Source organism: Thunnus albacares, chromosome 4, assembly GCF_914725855.1.
Source record: "Thunnus albacares chromosome 4, fThuAlb1.1, whole genome shotgun sequence".
NCBI classification, from domain to species: domain Eukaryota; kingdom Metazoa; phylum Chordata; class Actinopteri; order Scombriformes; family Scombridae; genus Thunnus; species Thunnus albacares.
This window is the reverse complement of record NC_058109.1, coordinates 10045783-10069696: the sequence shown is the minus strand read 5'-3', so window position 1 is coordinate 10069696 and position 23914 is coordinate 10045783. Positions and strand designations below refer to the sequence as shown.

At 37.5% G+C, this 23914-nt stretch overlaps 2 protein-coding genes across 2 annotated transcripts; both read right to left on the bottom strand.

The window, feature by feature from the left end:
• Window positions 1-1266: 1266 nt before the first annotated feature.
• On the bottom strand, window positions 1267-3949 carry LOC122981313 (guanylin-like). The gene is made up of 3 exons (XM_044349980.1): window positions 3810-3949; window positions 3132-3318; window positions 1267-1612 (listed from the first exon to the last, which is right to left on the bottom strand). The coding sequence occupies exons 1-3, from the start codon at window positions 3942-3944 to the stop codon at window positions 1545-1547; spliced, it is 390 nt and encodes a 129-aa protein (XP_044205915.1). The 5' UTR covers window positions 3945-3949; the 3' UTR covers window positions 1267-1544.
• A 3838-nt stretch (window positions 3950-7787) lies between these two features.
• On the bottom strand, window positions 7788-9064 carry si:ch211-220m17.5 (guanylin family protein). The gene is made up of 3 exons (XM_044349869.1): window positions 8868-9064; window positions 8329-8521; window positions 7788-8198 (listed from the first exon to the last, which is right to left on the bottom strand). Exons 1-3 carry the CDS (start codon window positions 8940-8942, stop codon window positions 8140-8142), a joined length of 327 nt encoding a protein of 108 aa, XP_044205804.1. The 5' UTR covers window positions 8943-9064; the 3' UTR covers window positions 7788-8139.
• Between the last annotated feature and the right edge of the window lie 14850 nt (window positions 9065-23914).

Below are 23914 nucleotides of genomic sequence, written 5' to 3'. Positions count from 1 at the left end.
TATGCATCCCACTGATTTTCTTTTGGAACTCATAGAGTGGGTTATCAATGATAATGTATTTTTGTTTCAAGATAAAATATATAAAGGCACTTGTAGGGGAGTGAGCTTTGCTCCTGAGTATGCATGTCTATTCTTGGGTTTTAGGGAGGAAGAATTCATTTATAACCCTCTAAAGAATATTTTCCTTGACAAGATCAAATTCTATTATTGATTTATTGATGATATTTATCTACATTTTTCAGGTAATGAGACTGAACTACGATCCTTTCATGATTATTTAAATTCAACCAATGAAAATATAAAACTAAGCATTGAGTATTCTAAAGAAAAAAATCATTTTCTTGGATCTCACTATTTATAAAGGTGATGAAAATGGCTTACATACCACTTTATTTTATTAACTGTAACACTACATTAATCTGATAAATGCTTCATTTCTAATTATTTTAATGCACACTCTGAAGGGAAATATACACACCAGTCACGATGGATTAAACACTATATTGTTGAGGTTGATCACTTTCATTAGATAAGCCCATTTACTGATCCATTAAACTCACATTATTGTGGAGTTTATAGATCAATGGAGGGAAATTAAACACCACGCAGGCAATAGAGCAGCTTTAAATGGCTGTAAATAGGAGCTCTCTTGATGACTGAAGAACCACGTGTGACAGCTGTTGATTGTGAAGCTCAGGGGTAGGGAAAGCAGGTCACAGACATTGTGTATATTGATGCCCAATGTCAGTAATGCATATTCCTGATAGCTTTTACATAAATTAGCTGTTCTAGTTGCCAATTTTGTCAGATGAAAATGTAGTGCAATTTTAGATGCCTGCCCACATGTTTGAAGAGATCTCTTACATGTCATATCAGAGCCGTATGATATGATAGGTTGTAAAATAGTTATCTGGTTTATCTGGACCATTACAACAGACCAGACCAGTAAATGTCCGGATAAATAACTCTGAATTTTGCAATGACAGTTTTGAGGGGGAAAAAAAGGCAAAAAAAAGATCTAGCCCTCTGACACTGCACAAAATTTAAGTTTTGCAACTAAGAACGTGGACCAATGATTCATCTTCTCTCTTCTCATTTATTTTCGTGTTGCTATTTGCTTTCATTTCAATTAACTTAATGTCCTTCTTTAATACTTCTTTCTTTCCATTCAGTAGCTTTGAAACCATTGACTCCCTGTGTTTATCTGCATGATTGTGTAAGCATTACTGTGTTCTTGAAACTACAAGTAAAAACTGCTTTCAAGGATGCAAGAAGACATATTTTTTATTATCAAGACTGCAGACTCAATAAATTAAAACTTCAGCATGAAAGTGAGTTGAAGAGTGATATTACAGTGATTTTTAGTAGGTTGACGATTTGGTCACTGAGCCTTGATCCAGTTGGGCTTGGTTGCTGGGTGACAGGACATGTTTTGCTGATGTCCATGGTTACATTATACATAGAGATGTGGAGGAACTATGGAGGATGACGCCCTCAGAGGCTCTTGGGCGACATGCTCGGGTGTCTAGCAGATGGCAGCCTCATTACAGACACCCAAAGCAGGAAGGGTTGGCACATATTTCACAGGGATCTGAAGGTGTGATGATATACACTGGAAAGTACAAGAAAAAAAAAGAAACATAAATGTGAATCCAACCTAAAATATGTTTTGCACCAGTCAAGGGCCAGCTTTTCAGTTTTATAAAACACTGCTAATATTGATAATGGGATCCGTATCCGTATCCGTTTCAATACAGCAACAAGGGTGCTGCCTGTGTCAAATGAACCTAATGTTCCCCAAAGACTATTTGCTCAGCCTTTCATAGGCCTCTTGTCTGGCATTATCATTCCTGAGCCACTTTATGGTGCAGCAATTGCAGGATGTGCATAATATGATGTGTAAACAGTGGGATCCACTTGAGTGAACTATCTGAAGCCTGCACCTGTCATAAGTGTCTTTAATCTCAAGTTCGAGAGAGAGAGTGTGCCTGAGTAATAAAACTGTGGATTAACCAGCATCTCTAAAAGCCTGCATATGATTGCTTCCTGTATGAATCTTACAAAAGCCAATTTTGGACATCAATGCTCACGGAACAGGCAGCTCAGTAGTGGTACCTCAGATAGTAGAGCATGAGAGGGAGAAGGGAGAAGACTCATATAACATAAAACTACAACATGTTGCTTTTACACTTTAGTTTTTGTACAGATTAATTAATTATAATGTGTAAATTAGTGAATTTAGCAGGGCTGGTGGCCAGATTTTGTTGCCTTTGGATGGAACTGTTTCCCCCTGCTTCCAGTATTTATGCTAAGCTAAGCTAACTGGTTGATTGTGGTATCTGATTTACTGCACTTGATGCAGCCTCTTAGCTAAAGGAAAGTTTTGGTGATGTTGTACATTTTTCTTATTTTCAACAAATCCCATTAAAAGACCAAAACTAACAATGAATAGACATTACTAACAAGTAGTGCCTGATATAGTTTTATCCAAAAACTATTAAAAACATATAAATGAGTGCACTCTTGCATTGGGTGACATGTTCCTTCGTTAAGAGGAACGTGGCCTCTGTAGTTTTTATTTAAATTAATCAGACACTGTCTTGGTGCCGTTAATACTCAGTAATGCACTAAATGTGTATTAATCCGCAGCTGAAAATAGTCCCCAATAAATGCACTATTTACTCCTTTGCTAAAACCTACAGTGCCCAGCTGTTTTAGGAAATTATTGTGCCCATTTTTTAAATGAAAGTATATTTGTATTACATTTGTAACTTGTTTATAAAGATTTATGTCTTCATTAGGAATCAAAGGCCTTGAGGCTGGGAGCCCATTTGGAAAAGATTGTAAGATGGTTGTTGTTGGTTTTGGTCTGTTCATGGGATTTGCTGACAGTAACTAAAATAGAGAATATCACCAGAGTCATAATTTAATGTTGAGAGCTTACATAAAAAATGTACACCAAACATGCTGTTCAGAGATGAATAATGTCCTCATATTTATATGTATAGATCAGAAGACACATTAAGAAGACACTTGTGTGGAGCCCACTATACCATAATATGTTTGTACTAAAAATTCCATGTCCAGCATTTCTATATATTGTATTTTGTTTCCCTTTGGCTCATCCTTACCTAGTCTGGAGAAAACAATGCCTGTCCCCTTGGCACGGCACACAGGCTGAAAGACCTGTGGCAGGAGAGGGTTGGCGCAGACAGCTGCAACGCTAGTCTCAGCGAGGTGAGGGCTGACGTAGTTGTCTAAATCCATCAGCTCCTTCAGCTGCTTCACTGCCTCCAGTGGGAAGCTGCTGTCTCCAACCTGAAAGTGAAGGAACAAGAAGAACACTGAGGAACAAGAAAAATTGGTATAATTCAAATCTTCCAATTGCAGGTGCTTTGAACTGCAGAAAAGTGCATACTGTACAGGTCTTCTAATTGCAGCTGTTAGAGGGCTGAAAGCATCTTAAATCAGATGGGATGCCTTTTTTAGAGATGGATGTGAAATTAAAGCTGACTAAATAGCCACTTTAGTTGAGGCTCTACAGAATTGAGCGAACATGACTTGACTGAATCATTGCTGTTGTCCTTAGATGAGTCTTCTACCCTAAAGAAGCCTGAAAACATCACAAATTCACACAAAAAATTGTCATTATGACCCGTTGGTGTCAACTACTACTATTTCTAAGGTACACTGACATGCAGAAAAAGAAAAACTAAGTAAAGACAGAGTTAAAAGAAAGAAACAACTCAAACAGCCCCATCGATAAGACAAAAACATCAACAGTATTTCCAAGAACAAGTAATACTCACTTGAACCTGCACACCAAGGGTTCCACTGCACACAGACAGCACCAAAACAAGGACAACACTGAGCACTCTCATTTTCAGATGATGATGCAAGATACCTCTCAGTTTAGATGAGTGTTTCTTCTGTGGTTTCTGCATATCTGCTCTGCCTTTTTATAAGGGGTCTGGACAGATTAGTGAGTGATTTATTAACAAAGGCAACTGGCAGGGTGAGGAGAGCCACAGATAACCAAAGGCTGCTATAACTGTTTTAGATCCTCTTTTTTAGTTTATAACCACTATCCTCTAAATTTTTTTATAACCTGTATCACTGTTGTTTCCTCCGTCAGCATGATATTTCACTATTGACTTTAGGTGTAAGACTAACGCACCCGATGCCTCAGTGTCACCCAATAAATCTCATCCCTTGTTTTTCTCCCACAGGTATTCGTCACAGAGCTGTCTGATAAGGAAGATAGCCATACGTACAGAGCTGATCCACACAGGTCACTTGTTTACATAGCTGTGATAGGGTATTTGTGAATGATGACATTGTCCAGATGCAAATGGCACTTTCTTTGTTTAATTACACAGTGAAAAAAAAAACACCTTACACCTAATCTTTAAGTTCCCATACTTGTGATATGCTGAAAAGCAGTTAGATGTCATTTCAATTCAAAACAATGTTTACTTCCTCACTTTAAAAGCCAAATCACACAAGTTGGAGATAAGACACTGTAGTCGACTTTGGTGAGAAGGACGAGCTCTCTCACAAAGTTAGGCAACAGATAACCAAGGGTCAAATCTATGATGCCATAGCCTGGAGCTCCTCCATTGTCAATGACTTGTAGTGTGTGAACTCAGACGTTTAAGAAGTCACATCAAATTCACAAAGTCGACCTGTTTTGGTAGATTTTACTCTTGCTGAGTTTAAAAGAGGAAAATTGAGGCTTCAACTTTTGGATTTCTTGTTCATAACTGTGAGACAGACATTTTTCATATTCTGGGACAGACTGTCTAACTGGTTAAAGAGACACTAAAGTGAACTATTTCAGACAAAGGGTGAATAGTGTGTCAGCACAACACAGACACACACACACAACAAAATAGCTGTTAATGAAAGACTATGAAGTAACTAGATGTGTATTGTTCGGAAAATCAATAATGACTGTGGAAGATTTTCATTGGTTTTCAGTGAGTATTATATAACTCTCAACTCTTTGAGTATGGAGGAGCTGGTGCACATTTAAACGCAATCGCCATAAAGATTTAAGCTCACGAAGAAACTCTAAACTGAATAGAGTGGAAAAATGTGAAAAATATATTCCTATACTTACGGTAACATTCTCCAATCGCATTCTCAGTTTCCACCGATTTAGCATTGCATTCCTAGGTTTAACTATGTTTCCAGGATGCTTCCAATAAACTTTCCATCCCTAAATTGTTATCAATGCCACACTATAATAAAAGGATTCCTGTGTTTAGGAAAAAAGACCAAAAATCAGCATGAAAAAGATCCATGGCCCAAAATAAATAGTGTCTTCTAGGTCTTCCACACACTGAGTGATAGAATATAGAATTGAACTATAAGCTGGTGAGATATTTCAAAAATGGAGGGATAAATATTAAAATGGGAGGTGTTAATAAGGAGAATGATTTGGTCCATTGCAGGTCCCAAACTAGTCAATTAGAGGATGTGCATGACATAAATCAAATTCTCAATTATTCTGTGTTCAATATGGCTTCTGGCACACAACATGGTGAATGGTGAATGAATCCTCTTAGAGCCATTAATTAGTTTCAAACCCACTTCAGTCCAGAAACTGTGTGGAAAAGAGAAAATTTTTTCTCAGAAACAACACAGAGCATATGACCTCCATGTCCTTGCTGTTGGGGATGGTGTGGGGGTGGAATTACAGTGTAGTATGTAAAGTACATGCTGAAATGTGCATGCTCATCATAACATTAATGATATGGCTTCAGGCATTAAGGCAGTGCATATGTGGCAGGTGTTGGGGTATGCAGAGGGTCCAGTGGTGCTCTGGCTCTGGCCCTATATCTGTATAATGAGGTAGTTAAAGCTGACTCAGATAAGATGCATAAAAGTAAATTATTCACAATATTGAACATGGATGTATTGAAACCTAGGCAAGAGGCCAAGGCTGGTACAGATGTTGTAAGTTGTGTTAATGATGTTAATGTGTTGAGTCATTTTAAAATAAACATGTGTATTAAAAACTGAATGTACAGGTGTTTCAGCTCTGACTATTCCTGAAAATACAGCCAATGGTGGTGAGTGAAGGGTAAAAGACAATGAAAGTGACAGTGACGGTGATGCACGTTTACCACTACTTCCAAGTAGTAGGAAAGTAAGTATGGTACTTAAGTACAATTTTGAGATACTTGTACTTTACTTGAGTATTTCCATTTTATGTCACTTTATACTTCCAATCCACTACATTTCAGAGTGGAATATTGTACTTTCTACTTCACTACATTTATTTGACAGCTTTAGGTACTTTTCAGATGAAGATTTGATACAATGAATAATATAACAAGCTTTTAAAATACAACAAATTGTTAAAGATGAAACCAGTGGTTTCCAACCTTTTTGACTTTTGACGTCTTACAAAAAGCAGTGTGTAGTCAGGGTCACATTTCAGATGTTTATTAGTTGTTAACAGCTCCACCCAATAATGATTTTTCCCTCTAAACTTCTCACAGTCATCCACTTTAATTTCAATAAATGTTAAAATGATCCAATGTTTCACCAAAAATCAAAGATTAGAGAAAAAGTACAAAAACTGAAAACAGATTTGTGTATCAGAGCTTCGTTTTTCTTCCTTCCTCTCTTATTAATCATCTCATGACCCCTCAGATTTATCTGGTGACCCTTTAGAGGGGCCCAAACCCTAGGTTGAGAGCCACTGGACTCTAACTGTATATAAAGTAATTCAAACTAGCTCCACCTCCAGCAGCTACAACAGTAACATGTTGCCTACACACTGGTGCTTCAGTATCAATAATCTAATGATGTCATATATAATAATATATCAGTCAGAGGGACAAAATGACTACTTTTACTTTAAAACTTTAAGTACATTTTGCTGCTAATACTTTTACTTGTATTAAGTATTTATGACTTTTACTTGTAATCGAGTATTTTCATGTTGCTGTATTAGTACTTCTTCCACCACTGACATTTCCACAGTATACAAGAACAAGTTTGATGAATCCATAACTGATTTAGTTTTTTTAAAAAATCTGTTTTGTGAAACTTTTGAATATCCATACAAATTTCTCCTTGCTGTTTTTATTCAAACTTGAACAAAAGCTAAAAATTAGAACTTTGTTAAAAGCCACAATTTGTAAATAGCCGTAGTTTCAAAAAAGACAGTGACAATGATGCATGTGACTTGTAATTCTGGAATTACAGGTAATTAACACCCCAATGTGCAGCTCTTTGAAGATTTTATTCACTTTTAGCTCATTGTTTTGGTTTTATGTACAAACATTTACTGCATGTAAATGTGACTGTAGGCAGTCACACAGTACTGCACACTGCCCAGCACCAAACAGCAGACAAAGTTAGCGACTACCTGGTGAAGAAAGTTAAGAGTCCAGCAGCTGAAGACCCAGTGAATTTCAAATGAGGAGAGCTTAAAGGAGAATGATAAGTGGAATTTTATTCATGAAGTCCCATAAACACTATCAAATGTATGCTAATGTTGCTTTGTGTCTGCTGGATATGTAAATAGGCAAGTGTTTGCCAACACTTTCGCTATATAAAATTTATAAGCCAGTGTTACGGTGAAGACTTTATACTTGCCAGTTTGTTTTGATGTTATTCTGCAGCTTTAAGTATATATTGGAATTGCATTTGTAGGAAAGTATACACAGTGTACACATGATCTGTCAGTAAAGGCTTTTTATTCAAAATAAGGTCAAGAAAAATGGAGAAAAAAGAAAAAAAAAAGAAAAATCTTTTAAAAAATATGTATACAAAGCTTGGTAAGATAGAAATGTAACAAATAATGTAAATTCCAAATATAAAATGTATGATAAAGGACTCTATGCAGAAAAATAAATGGTAAATATGCTACAAAGTAACAGTTTGCAACAAACATATCTCAGTTTGTCTGATGTTTTTCTGTTTGAGCCATTTTTGTCCAATAGTGACTTAAAATTTTACACTTTTACAAGAGTCAGAAGCTCTGTATTCAGGGATCAAAAAGTCATCGTTGCATCATTACGGGCAAAAAATTTCAGAATTTCCCTGAAACAGTTTTGAAAGGGAGGAGAATAAATCACAAATCTTAAACTGGACAAGATGTTTCTGGCTTGCTGGGTTTGTTTAGCAACCAGTGCAGGCAGCAAAGGCGCAGATGTCACAGATGTCCATGGGAACCATAGCTGACATGAAGAAAAGAAACAGAGATGACAGATTAGCTACGCTGCTGATTCAACTGTACTTCAATATTCATGACATGTTCACTTAAAAGTCCATCACTAAGACTGCCTGTTCAATATATAATGGCCTCACCTAGTCTGGCCAGAGATGCGGATGCACCTCTCTGCTTACAGAGCGGCATGAACTCCTGTGGGAGCAAAGGGTTGGCACAAAAGGACACTGTGCTCATCCTGAGGCGTGGGTTTTGTTGTCCTGTCCAACCGCTGCTTTCTGCCAGCGCCTGGAGCCTCTTCACTGCCTCCAGAGAGAAAGACAATCCATTCTCCTAGGAGAAAAGACAGATGTCGGTAAAGATCTAAGCTTAACCAAAGGCCCAGTTTACTACTGCAGCAAAATGATGAATGATGGAGATATTGGAGCTGTGCTGAGCATAATAAGTTCAAAGTAAGTGATGATACAAATATAGCAGAGATGTACAGTTTTAATATGGTTTGTACTCCACAAGAGTACAGGTGCAGGTTTGTAGCTGTGGCATTTCTGCAGTGTAACCTACATGAATTAAAGATAAATACAGCCACTGCCTCTTCTAATGAGCAGACAATGTCATTGTCCAGGCCAGGAAGTCTCACAGGAGACATTAGTCAAACAGAAATTTTAAGTGATGCACTTACTTGGACCTGCACAGCCTCAGAGGTCCAGCCGAGAGCCAGGATGACGAGAGCGATGGTTGCGACTGTGGCCTTCATGGTGACAGTTGACAGCAGTTTGTCTTGTAGCGTCTTTGGCTCCTGTTGTTGATGTGCTCAGCAGGTGCTCAGCTCAGTGTCTACTTTCCCTCCGTCACTAAGCCTCCTTTTAAACAGTTCTCTCCTGTGGCCCAGTGGTCATGTGACCAGATGTGCTACAAATGGGAGCAAAGTTTTCTCATGGGTTAATGAGTAGTGATGGGCCTTTACAGGGCTGTTAAGGGGAATTCATAAAACCTACTTTGTCCTCATCACCTGTCTGATTATATTTATGGATCCTTTACTCACTTGCCTTTGCTGTCTTGCAGAACTGATCACACCTCTGGTGGGTTAAACAGTTACCATGTGCTTAATTGATGATGAAGTCACACCAGCCCATTGTTAGAAAGTCCTGTTACTCACACAAATTGTTTTTCATGTTGACACACTGTCTCCCAGCCCGGGATCAAATCATATTTATTAAAAAGTCCTACATTTTTATAATATAAATGTATTTTTTCAAATGGGCTTCACCACACTCGACAGTATATTGCTGATTACAGAAAAATATGCCAAGGGCATTTCTGTTATTGCCTTGCCTTCCTTATTATCTAATGCGGGAAAACACATCTAACTGCACCTAACACGGCTAAAAACAACCATAAAATCTATATGCAAATATTATTTTATCCTATGTGAGACACCTGTGAAGATTCTCATTTTAGCCTGAGGTGTTTAATAATCAGATGATATTTACAGACTACGATGCATGAATTAATAGCTGTTTCTATGTTTGCTATAATATAAAAATATACAGTTCAGCTTATTCATTTAGCTCTTGAGCCCGCCAGATCTGAATTAATAAGCCATCACAATTGTAAAATATGCAGTAGGTACATTTCCTGTACAAAGAAGGTTGAATAGAGTTTTTTTTTAGGCCAACTAGATGCTGGGTGTGTACAGCAGTTGTAAAATCTGCAGGAACTGGGTGCAGGTTGAAACACTGAAGTAGCTTGTTTATTGCTCAGTTACTGCAACATTTCAGGCTAAGTTGTCCTTTTAGTAGACAGAGATCTTCAGTGACATGGCAAACAACACATCAGCACAGACAGACATATTGGCTGCTGCAGGAATCAAACCTGTGACCTTCCAGTAATGGCACTATCTAATCGCTACGCCTCTCAAGGACAGCAGGAGGCTGCGAAAAAAATCAATTGACTTCGCTTATGAGTGGCACCAAGCGTGCACCCCACATACACAGCAGTGCAAAGGGTGTGGCAGGCCAGCGACACATCTGTGAGGATTTTAATGAGCTCATTAAACACAATTCTTTACGCAGAGCAAGAGGGATCATTCTATCCGACCAAGAGACCCGAGACGGCACATTGCATCTCAACAGTGTTGTGGTCTTCTAACTTTAATTTCTGTCAGATAGAGATGGCGATTGAAGCGGAAAAATGTAATTGTAAGACACTTTGTGCTTATTATTTAATTAGTAATGACTGAAGCTGCGATACATGAGGTGATTTTAGAAAATGAAGGATAAAGCTGGCATCATTTTTATCTGTTTTTAATTATCAACCTTGAAGAAACCCAAACTAACTTGCTGAAAAAGTGGCCTAACATCTGTGCTGCGACAGTCTGATTAAGGTAATGTGTCTGTGCAAGAGTAGCAGGTGTTTCAGAATGAACTATACTAGCCATGTCCATCATAAGTAAATAATTCTGTCACCAACAGCTGATAAAACTAGCATTAATGAAACAGCCCTACAATAATGTCATAGAAGGTAACGCTGGCTATAATGTTCAGCTTTTGTTAAAATTGTTTTGTAAAGGTGTTGGCTAAGCTAATTCAACATTAGGGCAATCTTGGAGTGTATGGTGCTGTGAAATAGTTTTCCTTTATACTGACAGATGTTTCCTTTATTACATCTACACCCTTCATATCAATGTGTGGTAAAACACCTCTCAGTATATAATTCAGTGTTTATCTTTAACTGGTGATACTGTTTCCACCTGGCATGCGGGCCTGCCGCTATTTGTTGAATGCAGTTTTCTTCCAACAGCACTTAATCATTTTTTACAATACCTTTGGTTTATCTCTTGTTTATGGTCTCTCATCTTTTTCTGATTTCTAATCACTATCAATGAACATGTTAGGCCAAAACTGTTTTCAGTAAGAACTTCAAAAGCCAGTTGCTGTCTTTTTATTGGAAGTGTGTTTAGCTCACACATAGTGAGGGCTGCAGTGAAAGAATATGTCATCCATGTGGTTCATTTATATTTAAAAATTAATTTTTGGATGACTGGCTTTGGCTACATAAGCAATACTTACTAGCAAGATAAATACATTTATTGTATCAATATATATTTGCTTCCATAGTACATCTTAATACATGAGCTTCATAAAGTTACCACAAACTTACTGATCACTAACTGATACATACACAATAAACAGACAGTCCCTGGGCCCCCATGTGGGTTAATCCTGCCCTGCCTACGTGAGTTTTACGTGAGGTGCTCTGGTTTACTCCCACAGTCCAAAGACAAACAGACTGAGTGAATTGGTGACTCTAGCGTGAATGGCTGTCTGTCTGTATGTGCCTCTCCCCTGTGATAGATTGGCAACCTGTGCAGGGTGCAACCCACCTCTCGCCAAATGTGATATCCGGGATATGCTCCACCGCTGTGTGACCCAGTACAAGATAAGCAGGTGTAGATAATGGATTGATAAATGATGAAAGAATAAAATAGTGCTATCCTTTTGTGTTTGTAGTCTTTATTAGTCATCATTCATTACACTGTATGCATCACAGGTGGGAGTAGTATATGTCACTCAGATTGTAAATCAATATCCTTCAATAAGCTCCAGACAGGTAAGGCTTCATCCAGTCAGGTATGTTGAAATCAGGCTGCCGCGAAAGCAGCAGAGGCTGTCTGGCGGAAATGTGTGGGTGATAGAGCAGGTAGAGAAAATTTAAGATGAGGTGACATGTGTTAATAATTTAAGTATATTGAAATATTGAAACAGTCATGCTCTGATGTGATGTAATGTTAAGAATTGTTCGGACGAATATAACAGATAAGGGATTTGACTCATTGTGACGTTTCACTGCACTTAGTAACCTCTGTTCACTTCAACTAAAACAGTTTCCTTGTCACTTTACACTTGTCAAAATTTAATGTTTGACCAAAAGTTTCTCTGCTGAGCCAAGAAGTGAAAAATAGTCTCCAAGTTATTGGAAAGGGCAATTGTTCAGACCAGTGAGACTAATGACGACCATTTAGGCTGTGGGCAAGTAAATCATCAGCCTGAGTGTGAATAGAAAATCCTTGAGTATTTATCTCGAAGATCTCTCTCCACAGACATCTTACAGTCAAGTAGGTCAGTAAACATTGTTTTGTTACTAAGGACTCTCAGGCCATCTGCATGTTCTTTGCAGAAGCTGAACTGGTGACCTTCCATATATAATCTGATCCTTAAACCTGCATTAATCATTTTGGCCACTTGGGGGCAGCAAAAACAAGCATAACATAAACACAACATGATCAGTTTTTATGGCTGTTATGGTGAACGTGTTAGCAAACAGTTGCTTATCCTCACAACCAGCAGACAGGTAGCAATATTAGCATTCATTAATGTGATGTCTCTGGTCAGATAGTGAATTTAAGTCTAATATTCACTCTAACTTTGGTTTGGTCTCCTCCAACTGTAAATATTAGCCAGCTAGTCGCTAACTTTGTTTGCTGTTTGGACTGGTATGTTGCACCACAAACGGACAAACAAAACACTGGCTCTAGAGAGGGCCTTTCGCATTTTTCACAAGTATCGCAGGCACTATAGGTTATCTTACACTTGGGAGTTGGTTGTAATCTGCAGCCTCACCACTGGATGCCACTAAATCCTACACACTGGTCCTTTAAGTCAAGCAAATGTGTGTGACCTTACTGAGTAGCCTTATGCTTATGCTCTTTTCACAGAAGTCAATTTTACATGTCACAGTGGGAAAGTACAGGTATAAATAATAACATTAATCACTGTCACACCAACAAATAAAGCACCTGTTCTTTTCCTGCTATGACAAGGTAAAATATCTCCTGTGAAAAGACAAATAGCTGAATCCAATCCTACAGTAAATGGGAAAAAGCAAGACAAATCTCAGTTTTATCTAACTTTATATTTAAAAAGACAGAGAGAGATGTGTGTGTCCTCTATTATAGATGTTCTCTGGGAATATGATATTTTTTCAGAGAAATATTTGACTGTTTCATATATTAAAAAACAAGTTTTTAGATCAATCAAATCAAAGACAGCCAAACTTGATATAAAACACTGCCAGTTCTTGAAAATGCCTTTTTGTTCTTGCCAGACTTTTCTTATACTTTCTTTCAAAGAAGTCACAAACTAATTTCTGAAGTTTATTACAAGGCTTGTATTGTTACACACGAAGCTGCACAAAAATTATCTGCACACAGCAATTAAGCTGATAAAATATTGACTGCAGGACAGTAAACTAATTTGTTTTTACTTTCAGGCTCAGACTTCTCTGATGTGCGGTGTGTCTTACTGTATGTTTGATGGTAATTATCTCACAGTTTAAATGCATTTAATACATAGTTTATTTCCATCACTGTGGACATGCGAGAGCATTATACTGTAACTCCAGTTCTTTACAGTTACAAACTGTGGTTAAACCATTAGATAAAGTCAAAAATGAATCATGATTAAAGGACATTTTGGGGAATATGCTCTCTTGCCAAAAGTTAGATGAGAAGATCAATATCACTTTCATATTTGTAGGATAAATATGAAGCCACAGCCAGCAGCCAATTAGTGCAGCTTAGAATTACCACTGGAAAGTGTGAAAACAACAGATTGTCATCTTTACACTTTAGATTTGTATGGATTAAATAAACGAGACATAACAAGTTCATTAGTGAGCTTTAGAGGTCCTGGCAGATGGATTTTGTTACCTTTGGGAAGAGCCAGACAGCTGTTTGTCTTTAGATTCATATTTAACACACATGAGAGTACATCAGTCTTCTCATCTAACACTCGGCAAGAAAGTAAATATTTCCTAAAATGTTGAGCTATTCCTTTAAACTCAAAACAAAACATTTTGTCTTAGGAAAACTGGCATTTTAGAGATAAAAGATTTTCATGTATGAGTTGTTGTATGATCCTTGAATCTGTAGTGTGATGTATAAACTCACTGAATGTCAGGCACATAAAAGTGAGATATATCAAATTAACCTGATGTCACGATTTTGACGTACGTGATCTCTTCTTATCTGAGCCTTTAGGTTTGTGAAGCAGACTTTTTACTGTCACATCTAAAGCTGTGCACTGGACAAATCATCCGTATCAAACATGTGCTGTCATTGCACAGCCAATTAAGAGATACTACACACAGAAATGCCAAAACACTTAGAAAACCAATGAAGCACATTAGAAAGCGTGCATAGAAATGTCAACTGAATACAGCCAACTGAGATGTGAAATGTTAATGAATGTCTCTTATTTTGTGTGTGTTGTTGTCTATTATCGTATCATCATGTTGTAAATGAACCTGACGTTTGCTACTATTTATAACTGTTATAGATAGAAGTGCAATATAAATGTTGTTTATCAGATTATATTTTATTGGCAAAATACACTTGCAAAACAGGGAATATAACTCAGAGGTAACAAAATATAACACAATAGGAGGTGAATATAGAGCATAAACTTTGGGATACAGGGAATAGTTTTCTTTAAGAAGTATAAAAGGATGTATCATATGAAAAGTACAAAAACAGTGTTGTTACTGCATAAAGTAACAACACATGTGAATGTTTGCTTGCAACGCTTCGTCTGTATTTCCAATAGTTTAAAGTTTGTAAACAGCATGAAAAATCGTTTTGTTATGGGGAATCTCATTGCTAATCATGAGTCTCACGCTTGGAGTGCTTTATACCTTTTATTAGATGAGGGCCAACGGTGGGAGCTTTATTACAAAGCTATAAATTGACATAGACAGCTGGTTTAGTTCCTGCGCACTAAACTTGTGGAGATTTATCAGTAGTGTCAGATTTATGCTTGGCTGATTTAATTCTCACTAAATCAGAGTTGTTTATTTCACTTGCAGACGGAACGTCATACTGTTTAGTGTTGCATCCACTGCCACTGTTCCCATCACACTGTCGTCTACTCACATCTCCTTATGGACTTTCAAAAATACATAAAAGAGTATCAGTAGATCAAGAGACTCAGCAGAGATGAACAACAATATTTTACTTTATTCCTGAAAGTATATCCAACTTAAAGGATAAGTTCATAATTTTTCAAGTGTGTCTTAAAACAACAGTCTGGTACCCAAATGAATACTGAAACAGGTTTTGCTCATTCCTAATCATTCCTCCTGATCATACTTACCATTAAAAGATCCCATCCAAATGCGCTTTCATTGTAGGTGACGGGGAACAAAATCCACAGCCATTGTCCTTTGCAAAAATTTATTTAAAACATCATCTGAAGCTAATATGAGGCTTCAGCAGTTCAGGTTAGTCATATCAAGTGGGTGTCTTCGAAATTTACAGTTGTTTTAGTCAAAATTCCCTTTTTGTGTTTCCTTGGACAGTGATTCCCTTTTTGAGCATCAGAGGAAGGATACGGTAACAAAAAGAGGGAATTTTGTACGAAAAAGACACTTGATTTGACAAATCTTGGTGACTGAAGCCATATATTAGCTTAAGATAAAGTTTTAAATACATTTTTACACAAAACAAAGACTGTGGATTTTGTCCCCCAATCACTTACATTGAAAGAACACTAGAAAGGGATTTTCTAAAGGCCAGTATGAACAGGAGGAACGATTAGAGAAAGAAAACCTGCTTGCATGTTCATATGGGGACCTGACTATTGTTTTAAGACAGACTTGAAAAATTATGAACCTATCCTTTAATGTCACTTTTTGTTGTCAAACTAGAGTGTACTTTTCCTTTACTAAAAACATAAACACAGACATGCGCACACACAAAAATACACCAGAAAATGTAAACCGGTCATATCACTTGATATCATCATTATTGTGAAATTGAAATCCAATAAAAGTTACAATTACACTGTAGGTTGTGAGATAAATCTGATGCTTTGTGTAATTATTAATGGTATAGAAAGGCAGCAAAACATAATTCTGTTAAATATATTTAGGTTTATTTCTTTCAAACCTCGTAAGAGACAGATCATTGTAAAAGTATTCAAATAAAACAAGGGACTAAAAAAACAAAAAAGTTTGGGAACTATGAATTCCAATTAAAAACCACAGAAATACTAAAAATAAAGAAACTATATTCACAGAGCTGCTAACAGCAGACTAATGAGTGCATTTTTTGAGAGAGCTGTTTGTTTTTCCTTGTCTCTTTGTTGTTTGTTGCTCTTTGTCGTCATGGGAACATGATTTCCAGAGAAGCTTGGAAGTGACAAATCTGACAACTTAGAGATCCGGTTGCATTTGCAAGTGAACGATCAGTGTTATCTTATCTGTTTTGGGAATTAAAAAAGAGTTGTGCCAGTAAACGCCTAGCACAAAACAATCAGAGCAGCGTTTATCTGATCAAGTGAAGTAACTGATTATCTAGCTGCATTGATTAGAGGTGTCCAGCTGAAGTGCAGCTGCACATTCATCACAGTGGGTCTGATACAAGGACTCTATGCTTGTTTTTATGTTTGTGGATGCTGAGATGAACTATGTGCAGGCATGACTAGTGTTTGAAATGAGGTATTAAACACAAATTTTGCTTTAGAAGCCTCCCTCCTCATCTCACCCATCCATTTTTTCATCTTTATAAAATCACTGATATCACAAATACACAATGGATACAGCTTTTAAACTGTTTTATTTATTTATTTTAAATAAAATACACATTGCCAGCCATAACCACTTGTTAAGGGCAATAACAAGAGGTTATGTGATCCTTTGTTTTGATGTCAAGTAGCTAGAATGAGGGAAACACTCACAAGATGAAGGAGCAGGAGATGTCTTGTAGCTGTAAAGAGTCTTGGCTAAATGTCATTTCATTTACATCTCGACTATTTTCAAGAATTCATTGCCCTTGATTATCAGTCGGGACAAAAGTCAAACATGTGGATCCACAGCTGATTAATTTGTGTGACCTGAACAAGTTGTAATGTAATGAAAAATATTATACTGAGCAATAACATGATAATGCAGTATAGGACAACACGGTCAGATTAATCAGCTTAATTAATTGATCAATCAGCATCTCAAAGACAGGACATTTCAATAACAGTCCTTCAACTGCAGGTCAGTTGTTGCTCAACATGTTGCAACTTAGCGGCGCATTTTCTAAATGCTGTGCACGTGTTGCAAAAATCAGTGAAGGTGTTTTCCTAATTTGCAGCCACCGTAGTTAGGGCCCCTTTGTCATCATGGTTACAGTAACAACCACCGTATCCTTAAAGGTAGGGGACAGTCGTGGTCATGGTGAGTCAACTTTATTGAAACGGGAAGCTAACGGCGATCTCCTGTGTTGAAGCCCAATGTTTTTTTGACCCATTCATCCACCTCGACCTCCTCCTATATGTGGACTTTGTTGCTCTATTATAACATAACCTTCCTTCTTTGCCTCCATCATTACTACAACCACTGCTTTGTCACTTGAACTTAAACATATGTTGTTTGGGGGCACTTGCTGAAACGAATGATATTGTCATTGTTATATTCACGTTCATGTTCCCAACGAGATGACTTGTAATAAATTTAGTGACTCTTTAACTTTTCTTCTGGCGCCACCAACAGCCAACAAAATTCACTTTGTATAACATCTGCAAAACTAATGATATTCCCATCAGCCTCAGCTGTAGTTTGTGGTAAGTGCTAATTAGCAAATGTTAGCATGTTAACATACAAAGTTGGTGAACATAAACATTACAGCTGCTAATTATCCAGATGTTAATGTTGTCATTGACACGGAGCCTCATGGCTAGCATGGCTTTTGAGAGTTGTTTATGCATTAAGTGAAAGAGATTTGAAATGTGTTAATGTGAAAATGTGTTTAACTATGCTCTCAAGGACAGATTGTTTGTGGGAACAAGGTGGTGAAGAAGAAGAAGAAGAAGAAAAAGAAGGAGAAGGAGGACGTAGAGGTTTTCAGGTCTAAATATGAGTTTAGTTGTAAAGGCCAACAAATGCTTTATTTGCAGTGTATATAGTAGTAGATTTAAAACATTAGATGACTTGAACAGAGTATAAACAAATCATGAAAAGCCATGAAAAGTGAGGTAAGACGTAAAAGCCTTTATAACCATTATCTCTTTCAAGCTGTTTTCAGCCATGCAATTAAAGTTGTATTACTCTCTAATTAGATAGTTTCACAAGCAGCTTTTTGTTTTTTTAATTAACAAAGTGTGTCCGACTGCGTTGTGTCTTCAAGGCTTCATATGATAATATTGTATGAATAACTGCAAATCATTTATAGTACATTATAAAATCAGTTATTGTTTTGCTTCTTGTTGTCAGTTAGTGAATATTATTGCATTATGGGAGTCTCTACAGTGATATATATTTATTATTCTTGTAAATGTGCTCCTCTGTACTATTCCTCCTACCTTTCCAACAAAGTTATCCAAGACTAACTTTATCAGCTCTAATGTGTTATTCTAATTTTATTCATCTATGTATGAATAACTCTTCTGTAACTGTGGTTCTGGTTTAAATTTGTCAAATTAATTCAGTTCAACCAGTCATTTCAAAACTGGGTTAAAATGTGAACAATATGAGCTTCATATCTTTGGTTATTATGTCAACCCATTAAAACCCCTATCAGTGCTTTCATTCAGTTATGGTGCAGTTTGTCCTGCGTAGCGATGGTTACCGACCACACACACAATAAAATAACAGCTTTCACAGAGGAAAGATTCAGATTGTTGGCCTGTAAAGTTACTACAGTGAATTTTCATTTTGTGTTGATTTTAGCAGCCCCTGTCGACAAAAGCATCAGTGTTTCCCAGAATGAAGACTGCATTTCCCATGAGCACCACTGCCTCGAGTCGTAAAGATCTTGATTAGGATAGCACTAAAATTAGTTTTGGAAGCAAGTGAAAAAAAGACGCCACTTGTTTTTAATACTATTTTTCTTTTTTACACACAGCTGTTTGCAGCATGCACAGACACAGGTAATGTGTCTGTTTGTGGCTATGTAAGATTAATAACTGTAATATGACGATGGTGAAACAAAGTAAACTTTGTTTTAGTCTGTTCATATGCCTAGTTTACATGTAAGGCTGCATTCACCACCAAATCCAGCAATGTGACACCTTCCTGCATGGTTGTGCAGAGGTGTGGGCATGTTTATTTGTGCTTTAGAACGTAACGTGAAACAATCAGAAAATAACGTTTTTACTTCTCTGATTCACTGCTTTGCTCTCGATACCACCGCCCCCCGTCTTGATTCACTCTATAGCTCGCTCGACCACCTCTCTCACGCGCTCTCAGCTCGCTCACGCGCTCTCGCTCGTTTTCTCTTGTCTTTTTTAAAATGAGTCGGGAAGCCGACAACAAGTCTAATTTTACTTTTATCATTATTCAAACGAAGAGAAATGTTCTCCCTCGTTGTTGTAACGTCTCCAGACATTTAGAATAACTATATAGAAATAGCCAATGTTCTTGCTGATGGTTTCATTGGCTTATGTAGGTCATATAGAGGCATCAGTATTAAATTGAGACTGTTTCATAACCGGTTAAAAATTCCTTGTAGTTATTTTAAAAACGAAAAGACACTAAAGCTGTTAAAGCCTTTGATATCGAGGTCGAGGTATTATGTGAGCTGATGGATGTACCTCTATGCATAAACCATGCACCATTCTCATACGATACAATCATCAGCAGTGTTTTATTGAGGGAATAAAACATACTTTATACAACGTTGATCTGTGCATACACCTTATTTTATTTTCAGGCAGACAATGATTGTTTTTCTGTAAATCATCACCTCAAAGCAAAGAGCACAGCCCTTTTGATTTATGTCTCTGGTGTAAATTTCAGGCTCTTTTCAAGGACACCTTTGAACACTGTTGTGTAGTGAAAGGCCAAACATGTCTATACAGTATGATAAAGATAAGACGTATTACAGGACACATTATGCAAGATGAACAGCCCTGCTGTCTGTTCCAGGCATCAAGTTGAATGAGGTCTTTTACGTTTATTACACTTTCTTGAACTAAATTGTGTTTCACGTCGTATTGATTTTTGTAGTTCTGCTTGTGAGGGGAGGAAATTCTACCATTCTTCTTGCAGAAGTTAGAATGTAAAACATGTTTGTATGTGTTTTCAGTTTGATGAAAAATATTTATTGTGGACCATAAATTCTATAAAGGTGCATACAATATGATTACTCTGCACAATCCAAAACTTCTTCCATCAGGAAAGGAGAACACGCTACTATAGCAGCCTCCACTCCTCTGGCTGCAGGGATTTGCCTGCATTCAGCTGCAAGAATACAGCGTAAGTTTGATCACTGAAGTTCAGTAATGAGTTCAGAGCCCCTGAAAGGTCATGGTGGGAGATGAGGCAGTTGGCTGTCCAATTTATCCCAAAGGTGTTAGATGGGATTGACAGGCCAGTCAATTTATTTCCACACCAATTTGAGAAAATAATTTCATTATGGACCTGATTTTGTGCATGGGGGCGTTGTTATGATGGAATAGGGACAAACTGTTCCCCAGGAAATCATTACATGCTGGAACATTAAAGCTGGAGTGTGCAACTTTTGTCAGAGTAATTGTTCAGTAATTGTCAGAGTAATTACAAAAACACTGTCGACACATGTTTATGTCATAGACTCCACCATAGCGTACTCCGTTGCTACTGTTGCAGCTGTAAAACAGTGGATAAATGCTTTTGAGTGTAACACAACCCCCGCAAAATGACTCGTTTCACTATTAGAATTTGGTCCATTTGGTCCAATAACATTTGGAAAGTCTAGAAGGGCTGCACGATTAAATTATTTTATCCCTGTTCAAGTTAGCAGAGGGCTAACTGGAAGTTAGCTGCTTGGACGACTTCCAAGCAGTATGCATTCATCCGGCCGCGGGAATGTCACCACCAACACCAGATTTAAAAACTCCACATACTGTGAAATAGAGAGAGATTGTGTATTTCTCAAATGGAAATATGTCAGGCAACATTTCACCTCCATTTGCCAGTCTTGCACTGTTAGATGTAAATCTTTTCGAAACATCTCACTGTCTCACTGCACCATGACTGATGGATGTTCTGATTGTCAAACTAAAACTTCCTGTAATGAAATCAGACACAGCAGTCATGCTATGTTACGCTCACATAAACATAACATTGTCTTCACTGTGTGGAGGTGTGTACAGTGTCACAACCTGAACTTACTGTGCCCTCTGTTGGCAACCTGAGGTGTTAAGGGCAGTAACTGACTTTGTAAACTGAGAAGTGAGTGAATCAATGTGACAGACACATTTCTATATTTAAATATGCTGCAGCCTTGTATGAGAGCTGGATTTTCAACTGAAACATCAACTTTCTTGAAATGTAATAATGCAGGATAAAGGAGGATGTAAGCAAAAGAGTTTATTTTGCATTATTTTTCATGACATTGAAAAGCATTAAACCACACTTTCGAAAGTAAATTCAACTGTTATATTGGTGTTTGCTATAGGAACACAATTTATCAGGTAAATAAAACAATAACACTGATTCATTGAATAGTTATTGTAGCCGTTATTATTCATACACAGCTTAGCTCTACATATTTTTGTCCTATTTATTTCCTATTGCTGTGTGCTGCTGTATGCTGAGTCCCTATTCTACATTAACTAGCACTTGGCACCCTCTCCTGCATTCTTATAGCAAGAAACTTATTCTATTACCCAGTCAAGTGAAATGAAATGAAATGAAATGAAAGCATAATCAGCCCCTGTGTAATTAAGTAGATGTTTGAGAGACTGAAAAGTTGAAACTTTTCAATCAGCAAACAAGTTTAGTCCCTGCAGCACCTCTAGCTCATATAGGTAATAACTGCTGGGGTGATCTGACCAAATTTCAATTATTGTTTGATTTGATAGTGTTTGATGACGTTATCTTCCTCATGAATTCTGAGCAGGGTTATAAATCAATGCGGCAAAGAACATCTCTGCCAAATACCATAAATATACATGTACAGGTATAGTATTTCTTTCAAATACAAAAGTATGTAAGGATTACACAACAAATGGCTTATATTCCGCATTAAAAAATGTTGTTTCTAATACTCCTAATTGTCCTTTCATTTAACAATTTAGGGCCACAAATATATTATAAGACAAATTTCTTATAGGGTGTATATATATAGTAGTTTCTGACAATGACTAAATTAATTAATAAGCACAGCAGACAATGTTGTGTATAAAAAAGAGAGAAGTAGCACTTTTATGGTGAACAAACTGTGAATAAGAAAGGCATTATGTATTCATTACACAAAATTGGGATTGCCATACCAGCACTGAATACTAATAAGAATCAAAACATCATGCATATCACTTAAAAAAGTAATAGTCTTTGAGGAGATAATGGATTTGAAGGAAGTAGGTCATTTGCTCTTCACAGGATAACGACGCAGCCTGAATAATTATACACACAGAAATGCAGTTAGTCTGTTCAAAATGGACAGAGTAGATAAGCGCACAGTTTGTTTTGGGGTGATGATGGTCAAATTTTATTCCACCCAGAGAATAAAACAGTCCAATGTATTATGTATAAATGGATACTTCTGAATTGAGAGCACTTGTGGACGTAACCTTTGCTGTCAAAAAGAGGGCAAAAGATCCAAGACTGCATTAGTTGATGGCTCAGTGTCAGTGAATTTCAATGAGACAGAGTGGCATATATGATCATGGATTGTGGAGGTTGTTCAGTGATATATATATATATATATATATATATATATATATATATATATATATATATAAATCTCTCCCTCTCACCCCCCTCCCATGGGGTGGTGGTAATGTGTCTTCCTCAAGCTCGGGTCCTCTATCAGAGGCCTGGGAGTTTGAGGGTTCTGCGCAGTATCTTAGCTGTTCCTAGGACTGCGCTCTTCTGGACAGAGACCTCAGATGTTGTACCCAGAATCTGCTGGAGCCACTCTTCCAATTTGTGGGTCACAGCCCCCAGTGCTCCAATTACCACTCGCACCACTGTTGCCTTTACTCCCCACATCCTTTTTAGCTCCTCTTTCAGCCTTTGGTATTTTTCAATCTTCTCGTGTTTCTTCTTCTTGATGTTGCTGTCACTTGGGATTGCTACGTCTATCACCAATGCCTTCTTCTGTCGTTTGTCAATCAACACGATGTCCGGTTGGTTAGCCATCACCAGCTTGTCAGTCTGGATCTGCAAGTCCCACAGGATCTTGGCTTGTCTTCCATTGTGACCTTGGGACCTCCAACCCATACTCAGTGCAGATGTTCCTGTACACTATGCCAGCCACTTGGTTATGGCGTTCCATGTACGCTGTTCCTGCCTGCATCTTACACCCTGCTATTATGTCTAACTGTCTCAGGAGCATCTTATATATATATATATATATATATATATATATATATATATGTTAGTATGATTTTATATGACCCTATGTATTTTACTGATTTTGGATGTTGGACGTGTGACAGAAACATTCCCTGGTCTGTATGACACCTTGGGTAAAATGGCATAGCCCTTCTGGGTGGCCTTTTAGATACAAACAATGGATCCATGGTTAAGTCTGGAACGGTTCCAGATGTGGGCATGTGGTGACACATAATATGTTGTGAGATAGCTGTCAATCACTTGATGGATGGCTCCCAACGGAGGTAGTGCCCCTGGAAAGCATGTTATTCATATGATAAGATACAGATGTGTAACCCTATATAAGCTGTGCACCGACAGTGGTACATTGCCCAGACCATCTTTGTATATGGAATGGACCCGATGGCCATCGTCTAATAAACG